Below are 17,806 nucleotides of genomic sequence, written 5' to 3' on the forward strand. Positions count from 1 at the left end.
TGCCACTACATGCACTTAAAAAATCATCACCTTCATCAATCTTCGACTCACTTTGCAATTTCATTGACGAGGTACCTTCAGTTATTATATCTGGTATGATAAGCCTGCGTCCACCCGTTAAGTGTGTCGGTGTCAATGGGCCTACTCTTTCAGCATTGAATAACTCTTTATTTCCTATGTACTCGCGTGGTAGCCTTTACGAATGACGCGAGCAAACTGATCTTTGCATATCGCGTATTCATCCTTTCTAGACCTTATAGCATCATTTAACAGATCAATAATATTTGAACCGAGTATAGCACTGCCTTCAATACTGACAACCCCTGTATTATCCTATGTCATAATATTATGAGGCATATTTTTTAAATGCCTGTGAAGAACTTTTTTGCCTATAACTAAAATTTTTTTGGAATACTATCAATCACAGATTGATCAATGTAATGATCAGGCGATTTATTCATCGACTCCCCGGCTTTATCATATAATGATTTTTCACTATCATAGGTATTTTCATTTTTAATTAAATTTGGTGCTATCACCGTCAGATACTCATTATTAATGAGGCGTAAATACCTTTTTAACACTCTTAAGTGAGCATTCGACTTCTTACGTTCATTTTGATAAGCTGTAGAGCATAGTATTTCTCTCTCGATCGATGCGTGCCAAAACTGAATCATAAATTTTATCTAACTTATTCGTTAATGATTTTTTACTTGTTTGAAAATTTTTTGCTGTTTCTTCTGGTATCAAAACCATTGTTTGGAGCATGCTCCATAATTTTACAACCGTTTATGAGTTTTGATATCAAACTATCCAAAATCTGCAGGGGTTAGGAGCAAATCCTAAGATTCGAATCACTCAAGTAAAACTCATGAGTTTAACATTTAAAACTCTTCAAATAAGTCGAGTATGTAGGTAGGTTCTTACAATCGAAGAATTGTATGTATTCTATGTATCGAGGATAGAATATGACAAATGACCGGTCGTTTCTGGCCATAGTGTTTTCTTGACTATTTTCCTATTTTTAATCTCGTTATAAAGTTTAGGTAAATAGTACCAATGCTCGGTAAACCGATGATTCCCACAAATTTGTATACCAGCTCAGTTAGTTTTTCTCGAGTAACATCAACTATATATAGGGGGTACTTCCTGCTTGGACCTTGGTACCTGATCTCTGTAATTTTTGCTGACTGCATTAGATGGTTGCAATGCAGACATTAGTTCTAAAATGTGATTATCGAAATTAAATCTTTTCTTAATTTCAAGACAACCAGTCACAAAAAATCTAATACACCCTCGACAAAGATCTTTTTGTAATTGGATGTTAGAACGAATTTCCGGTAACTGCAAATAAATAGATATTTTTACTCCTTTATAAACGTCTTCAGGACGTAAAAACAATTCTTCTCTAGATGGATCGATGTTTTGAATTGGAGTTCTATTGATATAATTTCTATTCAGATAGCACGTGAGTAGATCTGTCTATATCAAACCTATTTCATCATACATGTTTGCAATCATTAATTTAACAGACTGGAACAATTTATTTAAATCTGTAAATTTTGGTAAGATCCAATCCAGAAATAATAAATATAACTTAATTAAAGGATCTGAAAAAGCACTTAAAATATGATCCACAGATTGTAATTTTGCTGTAGATTTTATTTTAACCAACGTGTTTGTGAAGGATGCAACATCTTATAAATTTCAAGATTCAAAAATGTTTGAAACTTCTGAAAATGGAACTGTCTTTTAGAACTAGATCCAAAATAGTTGTATATGTCACGAGCCAAGTCTTCACACGTACGAGGTAACTGTTTACAAGCTTTGCTTGCACACAAACGCATAGAGTGATATATATATTTTCAAATTGATATGCCAGAACAAGTTACTTCAAATCTACTGGCTACTGAAGTATTAGCTCCGATCATCGTATTACAACCATCACCAGCAAATCCAATAACATTGTCCAAACTCACTTTCGTTTTAGAAATGAAGTTTTGATACAATTGAAAATATGTTCAGCTGAAGCAGCTTAAACAGTTATTGCTCTTGGATTAACACCTTCTGAAGTAGTTGCACAAGAAGATTTCTCGGTTTCTGATATTTTAGCATTGATACTATGTTGAAAAACTTGTATTTCTCAAAATCTGCGGACAACTCGTCCTTCTTCACCATCATAATATCTGTTAAAAAGAAATGAATGATTTTATAAATGAAATGATTTTTTTATATACAAACCTAACAACGATACATGGAGTTTGGACAGAGAATATATCCGTTGATTCATCAATTAATATACTAAATTTGGCATTTGTAAGCTTCTGACACAAAATCACTTTTTGAGTAATTATCAGCAGTCATTTTTTTATCACAAATAATACATTCTGCTTTAAGTGCAGTTTTTGGATCTGGTCTTAACCATTTTACATAATCTCTTTTATTTTGCCATTCCTGACAAATTTTTTGGTGTCTGTGAAGAGTAAGACTTACTTCTTCGTATTTTTTTTCGGAGGTGTATTTATTCGAGAATCTCGAGAATCATCAGAGCTATCAGTAACCATGATAACAAAGCACCACAATTATTAACGTAAATAATGACGACTAACAAATGTCTATAATTATATATGTAACAAATGTTTATAAATATCCAAATTTGACTGTAATATTTTTAGAAACGTGAATTTAACTTTATTGTTTAAATAATTTACGTTGCACTAGTCACATGTTATGTCACCAACTATCAACGAAGTTTCCACCAGGGTATTCTGGGTGCTAGAGACATACGATACATCACTAAAAACTGACTCATCGAATTATGCATATCGCTAACGAATAATTTTTATTGGCCACTACATGAAATGACTACTTGCACGCCTCTTTAGTGAAGTGAATGAACTAGTAAAATGAATTTAATATTATTGTACATTTGGGCATTATTGTATTCATTGGATTGTACATTGTACAAACAGTCAAAATATTGTATGTGTACAATAATTATTGTACGGCTGCCAACACTGCCTCCACCCCGTAGAACTAGTAGGTCATTACCAGCGCCGTAAAACATAGCTCGTGAACTTCATTGATCCACACCTCGATGTTGTCAGAGCACCTAGGCACAGGTTGCAGGCCTGCAATCTTCGCAGAACACCTGTAACCTGTGGATCAAACGGACAAGTCGTTTCTGTCGTGAACATCATTGCTTACGCGCATTAGCACATGTACGTCATCATTTCACGGTGAATTAATACTTTATATACCAAAAACCTGCTTTGCTGAATATCCAGCTTCCATAGATCTATCGTCTAAAAACATTAAAAAATTTATAGGCTCACTAGAAAATTCTAATTTTTGGAAAGATTTGTTCAGTTACGATGAATTAATAATAAATATGAGACAAAAAACAGATCCTGAGTATAGTGATTTACTTCTTATGATATTAAATTATTAGAGCACCGGAAAAAAGTTACCACCTACGTAAATTCAAGTATTGTTAGAATAAAGGAATTATCTGACTATATTAATGAATTACCAGAGGATACTGACTCTTTGTTACCTACATGCTGTCAGTGCAATATGCTCAATTCTACAATGTTAGAACAAATTCCAACTAAACAAATTACACTTGTAGCTTATGATGTTGTAGATAGCCCAAAACAATTGATTAAAAAAGGAGAAAAAATTTTGCGTAAATTAGAAAACGATGATACAAGGACTGTTGGGTTAGCTAAAATAATCAACGTTAAGTTAGGAGCAAAGATTATGATTAGACGTAACATCGACGCGTTACCTTAGGGCTTGTGAATGGTATGATCGGAAAAATTATGTCAACTTCAGAATCAACTCAAAAGGAACAAATTGACTCTATTACTATACAATTAGCTAACAAAAAAGACTACACTATTGAACGAATGAGTGCTAAATTTCAAGTAATGAATAATGCTTATGTCATCGTGTATTCAAATGTGGGCAAACTTATGTAGCACTTTTACGATTAACTACATTAAAAGGTCTTCATTTAATAAATTTGGATCCATTCCAAGTTAAAGCTAGTTCTTTAGCTATAAGTGGATATAATCGTTTACGAATAAAATATGAACCTGAATTACCAGAAATTGCACTGAACGAAAGACGTCTAATGAAAGTACTTAACTTTTTTTTTTTTTTCTTCTTTAATCTGCCCCGCCTCCCCTGCACTTAGCCACGGGGCCATTGTACTGGGTCCAAGCTTGTGGTAAAGGCGGTCTTAGGTGGGTTGGTACAGCCCGGCCTCGTAGCAAAATTGCAGAAGCCTGTCCGTCCCGACCGTCTCAAGGATGGGTGCGTCGGTCTCAAGGTTCCCTAACAGGCGCTGCCTGGGTTCCCTTAACCCCGAGCATTCCCTTATCATGTGGAGAGGCGTCTCTTCCTCCTCACCACACCACCGGCACGCGGATTCCTCTCCGCGTCCCAGCATCTTCATATGGCGTCGAGTTAGCCAGTGCCCTGTGACGGTGCCCACGGCCACTCTTAGCCTTCTTTTATCCAGTTCGATCAGGTCCCTACTCACTTGAGTTGTGGGTTTCCTGATGAACGCTCTGGTGTGCCTCATCCCCGAGGTCTCCGCCCAGTAGCTGGTAAATCTTTTGTGCAGTTACTTGTCCCCCAGCACCTTCACAAGTTCCCCGGGAGCGTTTATCTCCACTGGGCCCCTGTCACCTCCGCCGCTGGCGCCAATACGGGCCAGCCTGTCAGCTTCGGTGTTGCCGCGTATACCGCAGTGACTTGGTACCTTTAGCAGCTTTAGTTTGTTGCGGCATGCCGCTTGTTTTAGTACCCTTCTGCAGTGGTCCACGAGTTTTGAACAGGTAGCCACTTGCGAAAGAGCCGTTAAAGCAGCATAGCTGTCACTGCAGATATAGATATGCTGCCCAGTGCAATCTCTTTTGGTTATATGCATAGCGCATAACAGGATCGCGTACACCTCTGCCTGGAACACGGAAGCGTCCTGGCCCAGGGTGTAGGATTCCTCCACCCGTGGTCCCCCGCACCAGATTCCGACTCCGGCCTCTCCCCCCTTACACTTCGCCCCATCCACGTACCAGAGAGGCCCCTTGGGAGTAAGCGATTCCTCGCCTTCCTCCAGCCAGGTCCGTCTGTCCATGAAGATGACTTCGTATCCGGGTGAGAATTCTAGCTTCCTGAGGCAGCGATCGACCTTTTTGCCACTGAGTCCCGTAGGGTCCTCCGGGCCCAGGATCGCCGCATGCCCAGCTCGAAAGCTCGTCCACTGTCTATGGCTCCTCAAGCGGATGGCCGCCCTCTTCGCTAGCACCTCCACCATCAGTTTCGGCGGAGGGATGCTCAGTAGGCAGCCCATAGCTAGGGTTTGGGTCGTCCTCAGGGCTCCCGTTATACCTAGCAGTGCCGCTCTATAGACTTTATTTAGTTGCTTTCTGCAGGCGTTCCTCCTGACGGAGGTCCACCATTCTATGGAGGCATAGGTTAGTTAGGGAATGACAACAGCTGTGTACAGCCATTTTATTGTTTTCGGCTTCAGTCCCCATGTAGCGCTGAACATTCTTCTGCAGGTCCAGAAGGTAGCCGTGGCCTTCTTGACCTGTTTGTCCACATGTGCCCTCCAGTGGAGCTTCCTATCTAAGGTTACTCCAAGGTAGCACACTGTTTCCGAACATTTCAGCTGTTTGCCAAAGATGGAGGGAGGCCTGAACTTAGTCCTCCTTCCTCTTGTGAACAGAACCAGTTCAGTTTTGCTCGGGTTAACCCTGAGCCCTCGAACCTGGCACCATCTCTCAACGACGTTGAGGGCCGTCTGCATTCTGAGGGACAGACTACCCAAATCGTCGCCTGTGACCGTGATGGCCACGTCATCAGCGTAGCCTTGAACGCTGAAGCCCGCCTTTTTCAGGTTCGTAAGAAGTTCGTCCACTACCAGGGTCCACAGCAGGGGAGATAGGACACCTCCCTGCGGGCAGCCCCTGGCCACTGCAGCTCGAACCTCTGTACCTCCTAAATAGGCGATAGCCGTTCTACTGGCGAGCAAGTTCATGATCCAATGTGCAAGCGTGACGTCCCCTCCGAAGTTCTGAACTGCCTCACCCATAGTTTTGAAGGGTGTGTTATCAAACGCCCCTTCGATGTCTAAAAAGACCCCAATTGCCGACCTGCCTGTCTCCAGGGCTCTCTCCAGGCCTCCTACGAGGTCATGGAGGGCAGTCTCTACAGACTTGCCACTTTGGTAGGCGTGTTGTGCTGAGCACAAGGGCCTGGTGCACAATGCGCTCTCTTTAAGGTAACAGTCCACAAGCCGCTCCAGCGTTTTTAGGACGAAGGAGGTTAGACTTATGGGCCTGTAGGCCTTTGCTTGGTCATAGCAGTCCTTCCCCATTTTGGGTATGAATACCACCCTGACCGTCCGCCAAGCCTTAGATATGTAACCCATGGCAAGGCAAGATCGGTAAATATGTATCAGTCTGCGCCATAGTCGCTCCCCGCCCATTTGCAGCAGAACCGGATAGATTCCGCCCGTGCCTGGACTCTTGTAGCGATCAAAGGTACCGACTGCCCATTTTACCCGATCGTAGGTCACCACCCGCCTAGCGGTTTCCCAGTCGGCCCTTACGAGCCCGCCTGGTCTATCAGCCTCGCTTGTGGTTTCTTGCACCGGGGTCGATCCCGGAAAATGCGTTTTAATGAGGAGCTCCAGTATGCCTTGATGGTCGTCGACCATCTCTCCCTCCGGAGATTCTAGGCCTCGGAGCGCCACGTTCCTGCCGGGGGTAATCAGCTTGCGGATTCTGGCTACCTCAGGTAGGGCCTCCAGTCTCTCGCAAAAGCTTCTCCAGGCTTGCCTCCTTACTGACTTGATCATAGACCTGAATCTTCTCCGTAAGGTTTTAAATTCAGTCCACATCTGATCCGTCTTGAGCAAGTACTTAACTTACAATGGGCTGTGAATAAATGAGATATTTCTGATAGTAGTTATAATTTTGCAGATTATAAATTCCATGATTGAGAAATTACCATCAATGGATTCGAAAACGATAATGGGAGAAGTAGTTGTGAAAATGCTACTATGCAATCAATTATATCAATTGTATATTGACATCAAATCTTTTTAGAGATTTGACTAATATCTCTAGATCTCCTTTAAAACAATTACTGTTTATGTATATAAATAATCACAGTGACCTGAGTACTCCCGTCCTGCTAGTAGATATTGGAAATCATTTCAATACTGATGGAGAAACAGACCCTCTATTATTATTTGATTTGTTATGTAAAAAATACTGTGAAATCGAACAACTATTTACGAATCATTTACAATGAGTGAATCGATGCAATACTTACAGTTATGTCAATTCGTACGCAGAAGAAACTATCCGATCATCGTTTCCGATCCTTCAAGTATAATTAATATTAACAGTTTACTAAGAAACGTCTATTCTCATTGGCAAAAAGAGAAAAGTACGTGTCCAAAAAGGAGCCAGGAATCTGAATGTGAACATAAAATTACAATGTCCTCTACTGGGCCATTTGTTGTTGTTTCCTTAAATATATTTCCTGATGGCGAAAAGTCGATAAGAGATATACTAATGGCTTTCGTAGAGCAATTTTTTCAGAGAAAGTCTATATCTGTCATAACATTTACACAGTAAAGAGCGCGATATTCTATGAAGGTAAGTCTTCATCGCAAGGTCACTTCTACAGCATTGTAAAATAAGAACAAATAACGGCTTTTGAAAATTAATGAATGAAGAAAAATGTTTATTAAAGATTGACAGCAATTCATTAGAAAGAAAGAATCCGTGCAGTCAACTCAAGTGACAGTCAAAAACCGGAGATAAACAAACTCTCCCCTCGTTGCTATAAACAATCTAATCGTCAAGCAATCGTCGTTAACTAACAAACTGTCGTTAGTCTAATAGTTATTAAGATGGCGACATACAAATATTTTACAGTATAATAAAAGAGAATTCATCTTCGAAGTGGGTTAAAATCGATGATTTAAATCATAAGTATAAAAGATGGCCAACGAACAGTTAACACGCTTAAATTCTGTTTTTATACAATAAAGACTTCAGACCTTCAAAAAAGTTGTAAAAGTACTCATATAACAAAAAAGTCGTTTATTCATCAACTGTGAATTACGACAGATGTGCAAAATCATGCTGTCATAGATTGTTTGATAATAAAAATAGTGTAATAAATAATAAAACTATTTCGATAATCAGTATGATTTTCATTATCTTTGGAATACAAGATTTATAGTTGGATAAGGGATGGCTATTTGGGGTGGAGGAGGCCATCTGACAAAACAAAAGTAATATTATGTCCGAGATGTAATGTTTCTTGCAGAAAAATTCAATGAATGCAGCTAAAATTCTAGTTTATCCATAGAATAATTTGTACATTCCTATCTTCTATCAATGTTACGAGTTTTCTTAAGGAATGTATTCGTAAGGTAACCACTGTATTTCCAAATGATGGTCGTTTCAGTAACAGCATTCTAAAGCTTGTAATGATTGTGTAACTTTTTTTATTAATGTATCTAGCTCAAAAATTGCGATTTTCAGAAATTTTAAATACAGAAATATTCAGATAAAATCAAATTGTTATCATCGTAGCAATCTTACAGTGAGTTTGAAGAAAAAATTTCAGGCAATCATAGGGACTGGTAAGAAAAGGAAAACTTAAAATTATCATATAACGATCGTTTGTTTCAATTTTTTAATAAATTTTAGTGTGAAGAATTAAAAATTTATCATTTGTAAATTGAACTTATTTGTATTAGTCCACGTTTAATATCTATCATAACTATAGACATACTACTAACGTTACCATATCGGAAACGCAGATGGTTTGGTGATGTGAACTTACAAGTTTGTCTTCCTACTGAAAATTGCTCCAACGCGCTTGAAGAAGTTTTTATATCAAGAAGAAATGAAATCAAAAAACTATGGAACTTGGCCCCTTTTTTAAGATTCTCTGAACAGTTCCATATATTATAGTTCTTCGTACGTACAGATTTTCGAAACTGGATTGGGCAGACTTTGAAACAAAATTGAGCCTAGTTCCATAGTTTTTTGATTTTAAGGATAATTTTTTTATGTAATTCAAAATTAACTTCGATTCCATAAGTCAATGGTACATTACTAGTTCGAAAAGATTATGAAAAAAAGACGCGGCTAACTTGGCGTTTCACTTGATTACACATATTTTTGTGATTGTTTTTTTTTTTTCACTTATACTAATTTTACTTGAATATGGACTTGACGCTAATTTTTACAGGCATTCGTAGATGCTTGTTTTGTTCGGTATGATTTTCGTTGGAGTAATTTTGGAAAAAAATGTCCAAAAAATTCAAAGCATCACTTCACACACAATATGTTCATTAAAAAACTGACACAATTATTGAGCGATGATTTTGATATCCATAGCTGATACTGCTGCTGATGACATGTAAACAGCCTTTAGTTTTTCGCGAATCGTTGTTATTACCCCCTCACGTTGAAGATAATTAGCGCCAAAGGTATAAATCAAATCCACAGGAAGTTGTATGGTGTTGAGAGTACTTTGAATAGCTGGTATTCCATCTCTCAGCGTCTTGATCATTAACGCCTTATAGTTGGTGATTACAGCAATGAAGTTTTCCAGTTGTTGCAGGCGTTCTTGGAGCAAATTTTTTATGTATACAACGTATTCGAGAGTACTGCACTGTATAACGAATTGTCATGCAGCACGATATGTCTTGTATTTCTAGCATACTACTGCCGTATTTTGCACCGCCCAGCATCATAAAAGCATATGGATATCTAGGACAACGGTTTTCTTTGTTGACTAATTTACGATAATCAGCGTCAGAATTGTCAAAGCATTTAATTAGCTGTGGTAGATTCTCCGTAAACTCGTTCCAGTTTTCAAGGTTGAAAATCACTCCTGAGCACTTAGCTTAGATGATTGAAACACACACTTCAAAATTATCACTGATGTGGTTCAAACGAATACCAGTGATGATTGATTTCGAGCGTTAAGCGTTCAAACTATGAGATGTTGACAAAAGAAATTTGAAGATATGAGCACGGGACGTAGATTTTTGGGGTTGCGTTCCGGCATTATCCATATCTGGCCACTGGCTGTCGTCCGCCGAAATTTTTATCTAATGTTGGAATGCCGTGGATGTCGACGATGATGCCATGTTAGAGCACTTGATCGTTACATTACGAGCGCTATGAGACTTAATGAACAGCTCGAACTTTTCTTTTGATTTGCCTCGTCAACATATAATTCATACCATGACGTTACATGCGCTGGCCTGGCTATGTAATTCAGAGCTTCAATTTCGTGATTTTTGCAACAACAACAGTTTTAAAATTTTCTGCTTTAAGTCAAGGTATTCTCAGTAAATGATCGAACGGTTTGAATATCATCTTTGCAATCGTAAGATCTTTTGGAGATTCGTTTATTATATCTCTTTTTTATTTTGAGAGACATGCTTGTACAGAATCTATAAGATTTCGTTAGGTGTAAGAATTTTAAAAACAATATAATATTTCCATTCTTAAGAGAAGCGTAATAAATACAATGTGAACAATTGCTCCATTTTTAGGTATTATTTTTAAACAGTTAGTAACTGAAAACTATGAAGGTGAGAGTGTTCTCGGTGTTATCATTATTTGACAAAGAACCTTATATCGATTGTAATGGCTAATATAATAGCGGCGCCTTTTTTGTTATCATAATCCAGAAACTTAAGAAAAAATCGTATTTCAATTTTTCGTCTGTTATTGGCATGGCTGCCCTTTCCTTTTTGGTGCAAATAGAGATGGAAACCTTTGCCACGGTGAAACCTTTGATCAGTGGTTAGAACTAACACATGTTATTTCATATAGAATACGCTCATTGGGTTATACATTGATAGAAAAGTGGGAGTGCGGTTACAAACAATTTTTAAAGAATAATCTCAATTTAGAAATATCAATTAATGTACATCCTTTGCTACAAAACACGCTACTTAAACTTCATGATGCTTTTTTGGCGGGCATACTAAAAACTTTGTCACGTTACGTGATGTAGATGAGTCAAAAAAAAGTATGTTGATGTATGCTTACTTTATCTATACGTGTGCAAAATAGGAAAATTTTCCGTAGGTCATCCGAAAACTTAAGTCGGTTCTGAATGTAATAAAATACTACCAAATGAAAATAATTTTTTAGCCGTATAGGGTCTTATATAATGTTCGATTTTACCACCCCGTGATCTTTTATATACTGTTTTACCATCAAGATTTCACGGTAACTTCTATATGTATTATGTAGTACCGGTGCCGAAACGAGTCATCCGGGTAATTGTTATCATAACGATATTGCTGAGCGTATATTACCTAATACCTGGGTCGTTGATGAAATACGTAAAGCTATAGAAAAAGGTTATCGTTTTTTAAAAGTAATGGAAATATGGCAGTACGGAGTAATTCAACATAACTGGGATACATGCGTACATGGTCTTTTCACTGACGATATTAAAACTTTTTAAAAAATAAAGCAAGAGGCAAACGGTTGGCCAAAGCCATGCGCAAATAATTCCACTAAACAAAAATTATACATAGAAAATTATGAAAAAGTTGAGGGTATCAAATTAGAAGGTGATAAAATAATACATGATTCTGGTTTAAGATCAGTTGCAAAATTATTTTTGAATTCTTTATGGAGTAAATTTAGACAGTGTGAAAATCTTACACAAACGGTGATTGTTACAGATCGTGCAAAACTTATGGAATTATTAACAAATCCTAAAATTGATATTACAGGTTTACATTGTGCTACTAACTCTGTTTTATATGTTTTACATGTACAAAAAAAAGAATCTCTCGAATCATACCCTACGATGAATGTTGTCATAGCAGCTTATACAACGGCCCAAGCTTGCTTAAAATTATTTTTTTATTTAGAATAATTAGGTAATCGTGCACTTTATAGTGATACCGCTTCAGTTATCTATCTATCTAATAAATGTAGCATTGATCTAGAATCGGAAACACAGATTCTGTGTCTTGGGCATTGCTGCTCTCGTTCGCACTTCCCTTCTCTCTTCACCCACTCCCTCGCCGATTTGTCTAATTTCCTAGTACAATTTCTTTTCCGCGCACGCCTTGACAAATTGTTCGAGTGCTTTACATGTGTCTTTTGTTTGGACGAATTTTGGCGCTATTTCAGGCCATGTTAGGTTGAGGTCAACGTTTGTTTCGGAACACAGTGCAGCAGGAAGTGCTCCACTGTGTCGTCGTCTTCCCTATTGCAATTAGGGCAAGTCGGGTCCGTCTTGGTGGCATATTGTGCACGAAATATACCATGCCCTGTGAATATTGGCGTCATCAGGTTGTTTAAGCGAATCCAATTATTGTCGAGTCTATCTGCTATGTTTGGGAAAAAGTGATATGTTTTGCGGCCCGTTTCAGACACATCCCATTCTGCCTGCCATATCTTGAGTGTTCGTAACCTGAGGTTCATCTTCGGCGTCGACGATTCTTCTGACGTACTGTCATTTGAAGAGATTCTAACATTGTTATACGTTACTGTTTCGTCGGTACAAAGTGTGTATCGGGCATTGAGATCACTTATCGCCATGCGTATAGACGGGACGTCTACTGCCACGTAGATGCAAGCCCTCGGGGTAGATGCGCGAGCGTGCGTGACAACTTCCAAGACACCCCTCTACGCGGCAGCAAGCGTTAGCCAATTTTGAGCCTTACATAAATTTCTTTATGCCGGAGACGCATAAGCGACCACCGGCAAAAAGCACCCCCCATATATATAGTTAGGCAAGTGTGATAGTTGGATCCCCAACGCATTCGCAAAAGGCGTCTCATTTTGTGAAATAGCTTTTCTGCTTGCATCCGTTGTTTATGAATATAAGTGGATATATTAATATAAGGTCTCTGCCAAACCAGACCCCCAGGTACGTAACTATCTTTGGGTACTTAATTTTATTACCCTCTATGGTGATCTTCGGCTGTGTACATTCGCGCCTGTCTTTCTTTCTTCTGAGGTGTAGTTTATATTCTCGATAGTTGGAATTGTTTTTATCCCTGTAGTTCCTCTTGCCTCTGAGTTTAATTTCCCGTCTCATAAAGATTGCACCTGTTTTTGTTTTTGATAACTCGAGCTTGGCATTCTTGCACCAAGTAAGTATTGTGTCGACGTCTGCCTGTCCTTTGGTCTCAAAGGTATCTCCAGAATATAAAAAAAAAATTGAAAAACGAGAAGTGTTTGACATTTTTTAATATTCCGCCAACTGTAGAAATTGGAAAGAATAAAGGCTCTAAGTGTCTGGCACTAAGAGTGAGAGAGACAACACTTTAACCCCCTCAAAAAGGTGTCCTGCGTTATTTTTTCTTATCATATGAAAATCGAATATGTTCAATCAATCTAGCATTAAAAACTGAATCAATTGACAATATTTCATTTTTTTATTTTTTCAAAAACGATTTCCATGAGATGAATATCACCTAGGTTAAGTAATAAATCCGTTTTTATCTTATACGATGAGAGTGTAAAATTATACTTGCTATCTGTAGAAATTGTATGTGTGGCAAAAATGCTGGTCAACAGTTATTACTGGCCAGCATTGATGATATGTGCCTATGTCAATAAGTCACAACTCTGCGTTTCGGTTATACTGTTTATTCACTTATTTCTTGGTTGAAAGCTGATACAAGAATGATACAATGTTTTTCTTACTCACTAAAATCTCTATTAATATTAATTGCCTGAATAGCTTCCACTATTATGTCTGGAGGGTATTTCTAATTTCTCAGCTGAGTTAAGCAGGGGTGTGCTCAGACCTTTATGTTGTTGGTGGTTTGAACAGATTTTTTGTAATGGAAATTCTTGTCTTAAAAAATATAGATGGTTTAACGGCCTTTAGGAAAACCCAGTCTATGGTCAGGGAAAATCCCTTCTATTGTTATTTTATGGTTTTTATCTTGTTGCTAAACACTATCAATTAACATACAATGTAGAAAAAAATTTTAATTTCAAAAATTGTGCAAATTCAAATTATTTTTCCGCAGAAATTGCAATAGATATAAATAAAATGTTTCGAACAAACATTGTAAATCTTAATATTATCTACAACTTTTGTTAAAAATATTTTTCTATATCAATAATAGTTTACGTATAGAACGTTAAAACGGTTTTTGGAGTGATCTTACCTCCTTTTTACCCTAACGCTGGGTTCGCAACCCCCTCAAAACTATCTGCAGTCAAATTTCACATGCCTGAGACTATAATTTTCGGGTGCTTCATTCTACTGATATTTTCTGGTGTGGAAAACAACTTCATTCAAAAGTATTGTACAATAAGACCAAAGAACAACTTCGGAAAATAAATTAATAAAAGAAAAGTTTATTAAAGAATGACAGCAATTAATTGAAAATGAAAGAATCCGAGCGGTTAACTCAAGTCTCAGTCAAAAACCGGAGATAAACAAACTCTCCCCTTGTTGCTATCAACAATCTAATCGTCATGCAATCGTCGCTAACTAACAAACTGATGTTAGACTAATAGTCATTAGATGGCGACATACAAATATTTTACAGTATGTTTGTGCTGAAAAATGCATTGGTAGCTAATTGTAGTTGATGATGAATATAGAAACATTAATTCTCACCCATTGACAGTTATTTATTTAAAGTTTCGGAATCAATGTAAAAAAAATTCATTCATTTATTGACTTTGGATTTTTTATAAATGTTTCTCATTTTCGTTGGTAAAATTTGCATCACAATCAGCTTATTATCATCAACAATTTCTGAAGAATAAATAGTTATTCATCGTCCATAACAAATTGAATAGTAGAAAATGCAAAATGTATCCTATGTATTGGTTATCAAATTTTATAGACATTATCATTAGTATAAACTTCCTAATGATCGAACGAAAACATTAACCATCTTTATTAGTTATATCAAATTAAGTAGGATAGAGTTTCGATTAGAGGCTAAGTCTAAACATTAATTCTCTATGCTGGGTTAGACTAAAAATGTAATGTAAATGAATTCATTAGGACCGTATGAGAGACGGCGCAGATCAAGGGGGAAGCCACGCTAGACAAATAGGCACAATTTAAAGTAAATTATATTGACTGATGAGATAACCTAACTGGTAGAGCAGCCAGCACATAGCTAGAACGTCCGGGTTAGATTCTTGGTTTCGGCAGAATATATTTCCTGCTAAAAATCGTCCTAGACTAACTATTGCGTTATCTATATGTGTAAAAAAATTGGCAAAGTAAAGGTATCCCCTCATAAGGACTGTATTGATAAAATTTCTTATAATCAATAAGAGAGTAGTTTAAGAGTATCAAATGCCAATTTATATGGATTCTAGAATTTTTATAGTCTGAGGATAATTTTAATGATTTGATAATCATCTACATTGAAAAAAACTAAATTAACAAGAGTACATTTAATGTGTTGTATCTATGATATTAATAGTACATAAATGTATATGAAATCATTTATAGTTTCCGAAATTTCGTTTAAAAATTGGGCCAAGTAAAATATTAAGATTATTAATAAACAAATTAGTTTTACGTACTACGTCTTCTTTTTTCTAGTTGAGATGCTCGTTTTGCTGCACGTCGAACCCGTTCCTCTTTTTCTTGTTCTTCTCTACATCGATGAAAATTTTCAACAACAACGCCAACGAACATATTTAATACGAAGAATCCAACAAGAAGAATAAATGAGATAAAATAGAGCAATCTCCACTCAGAATGATTTTCTTGGGGCTTAAGATAGAATAATAGGTTCTTTTAGTTTTGATCATATTAAACAAATCTTGCTATAAACTGAATATACTTACTTGTTGGTCAACTCCAACGGCATCGAGGCCAGTATACATTATGTTAACCCAGCCATCCCGTGATGACAGAACAAATAGTGACATAAGGGCATTACCCAGATCATCAAAATTGTATTTTCTATTAACCCAAAAGTTTCGAGGATCTTGAAGACAATCTGTTTTATTTCTCACATTTTTCACATCAGGGCCATCACAATAATAAAATGTACCCTTAAAGAGCTGTACACCTAAAATTCCGAAAATAATAAAAAACGTACAACAGATTAACACAATGTTTCCAATAGGTCTTAAGGACGATAGAAGTGTTTGAACAACAAGTTTTAGTCCCGGTGCACGGTTGATCACACGTAATGGTCGTAAAGATCGTAGTAGTCGAAAGACTCTTAAAATTCCGAATATTCGAGGACTACTGGATGAAATACAGGTCATGAGTAAATCGATGATTGATATGGTAACTAACGTTCCATCCATGATATTCCAGCCAGATGTATAGTAAGCTCCATCACCGAAAAACATACCAGAAGCTATTACCTGAAAAAAGTAACAAATTGCAATCAAAAAAGTAATTTTTGTGTAATTTTCATATAGTATGTGTTGGGAATATAAGCGCCTTTTATGCAATGTGTTCACTACAAAAATCGTCATGGATGCGTTTCCGCGACCAAGAGTGAACAACTTTTGGCTTCAGTTTTACAAACTGATATGTCAGGATATACAAACGGACTTTGTCACATCTTTTCCGATTATATATATTATTATTTCCATTATTTTTCAAATAAAATAAATTTGATTATTCAAGACATTTGCCTAATTGATAGACAGTATTTTTCCCATATTATCTGATGTCTAAATATATTTCAATTATTTTCCGTAATTTTTTGAAATACATTTTAAGAAGAGCTAAAAGTAGATGGAGAAAAAACTTAAGGATTGAAGGTAACGATTATTACTTAAGTTTTTTTGTTGAGTTTTCTTAAGATTTCGTTGAATTAGAAAAGATTTCGAAGAATAGTTGAGGAAATCGTCTTTTAGATATTTTATTGCTTTTGGAAAACCCACGTGGCGAAAAACAATAACATTTTTGAAAAAGAGTACGAGACGGAAGAAGAGCGTTAGCTTTCCAAAAAGGGAAAGACCATGCAAAGGGACTTGTGCGCGCCTCAAGTGAGGGACTTCTAATTATGTCATATTCGACTAAATAAATACGTAAGGTATGATGCATCATTCAGTTATCGAAAAAGTAAGATTGAGATCAGATCGTCGTGGAACATTTCTTGAAATTGTAAGTCTTGTTTTGTTTTGAACATTATATTGATAATCTTCCAAAGTTAGTAAATTTTTTTTGTATGAAGTTTATTTGATCGTCAAATTCTTTTTGAATGGATGTTTAAATTAATTCGCGAGTAAAAGTGAATATTGCGCCAACTGAAACATCGACTAAGGATCAATTAATTGTAATTCATCTTGACCAGAGTAAAAGGAATCATCTGTTGGTAACGTTTAAATTGTTGTTATAATTTTTCAATGATTTTCGTTTTTCCAAATTTCGTTATTGTTTTTATATAAATTACACATTTCCACTTTCTCCTATTAACATCTTGAAAGAGCAAAAATACATATCACATAAAACTGTTACTCATCTGATTTCAAATGATTGTTAAAAGAAAAATTTTAGACAATCATTGAGGCAATTTGTCAGAATAAACTTCATGAAATTTGTCCAGTTTCAAAATTCATCAGCACTCTAAGAAATAACCCGTATAAATGAAATTACAGCAGCTGTCTGTGATTCTGAAAATACTACCTTAAACTAAGCTTAAATGGTCATTTGCATGCTATTACAATGTAAATAACTATTTTCAGAAATTTTGTCGGTCTAGTTGTTCGTCCGGAGTAATCTTCACGAAGAGAAGAATGTCAAGAGTAACATAAGCTACTTT

General features: G+C 36.7%; 1 protein-coding gene across 5 annotated transcripts in view; it reads right to left on the bottom strand.

The window, feature by feature from the left end:
* The window catches only part of Ca-alpha1T (Ca[2+]-channel protein alpha[[1]] subunit T), a 400,576-nt gene that overhangs the window by 12,334 nt on the left and 370,436 nt on the right, over nt 1-17,806 (bottom strand). For all 5 annotated transcript variants that reach the window (XM_035079824.1, XM_035079822.1, XM_035079823.1 and 2 more), the window contains 2 exons: nt 15,867-16,397; nt 15,600-15,792 (listed from right to left, as the gene is read on the bottom strand). In XM_035079824.1, coding sequence (XP_034935715.1) covers nt 15,600-15,792; nt 15,867-16,397 — 724 coding nt within the window. The remainder of the gene's footprint in view (nt 1-15,599; nt 15,793-15,866; nt 16,398-17,806) is intronic.

Source organism: Chelonus insularis, unplaced genomic scaffold, assembly GCF_013357705.1.
Source record: "Chelonus insularis isolate UGA/USDA-ARS -01 unplaced genomic scaffold, ASM1335770v1 contig_25_pilon, whole genome shotgun sequence".
Classification (NCBI taxonomy): Eukaryota; Metazoa; Arthropoda; class Insecta; order Hymenoptera; family Braconidae; genus Chelonus; species Chelonus insularis.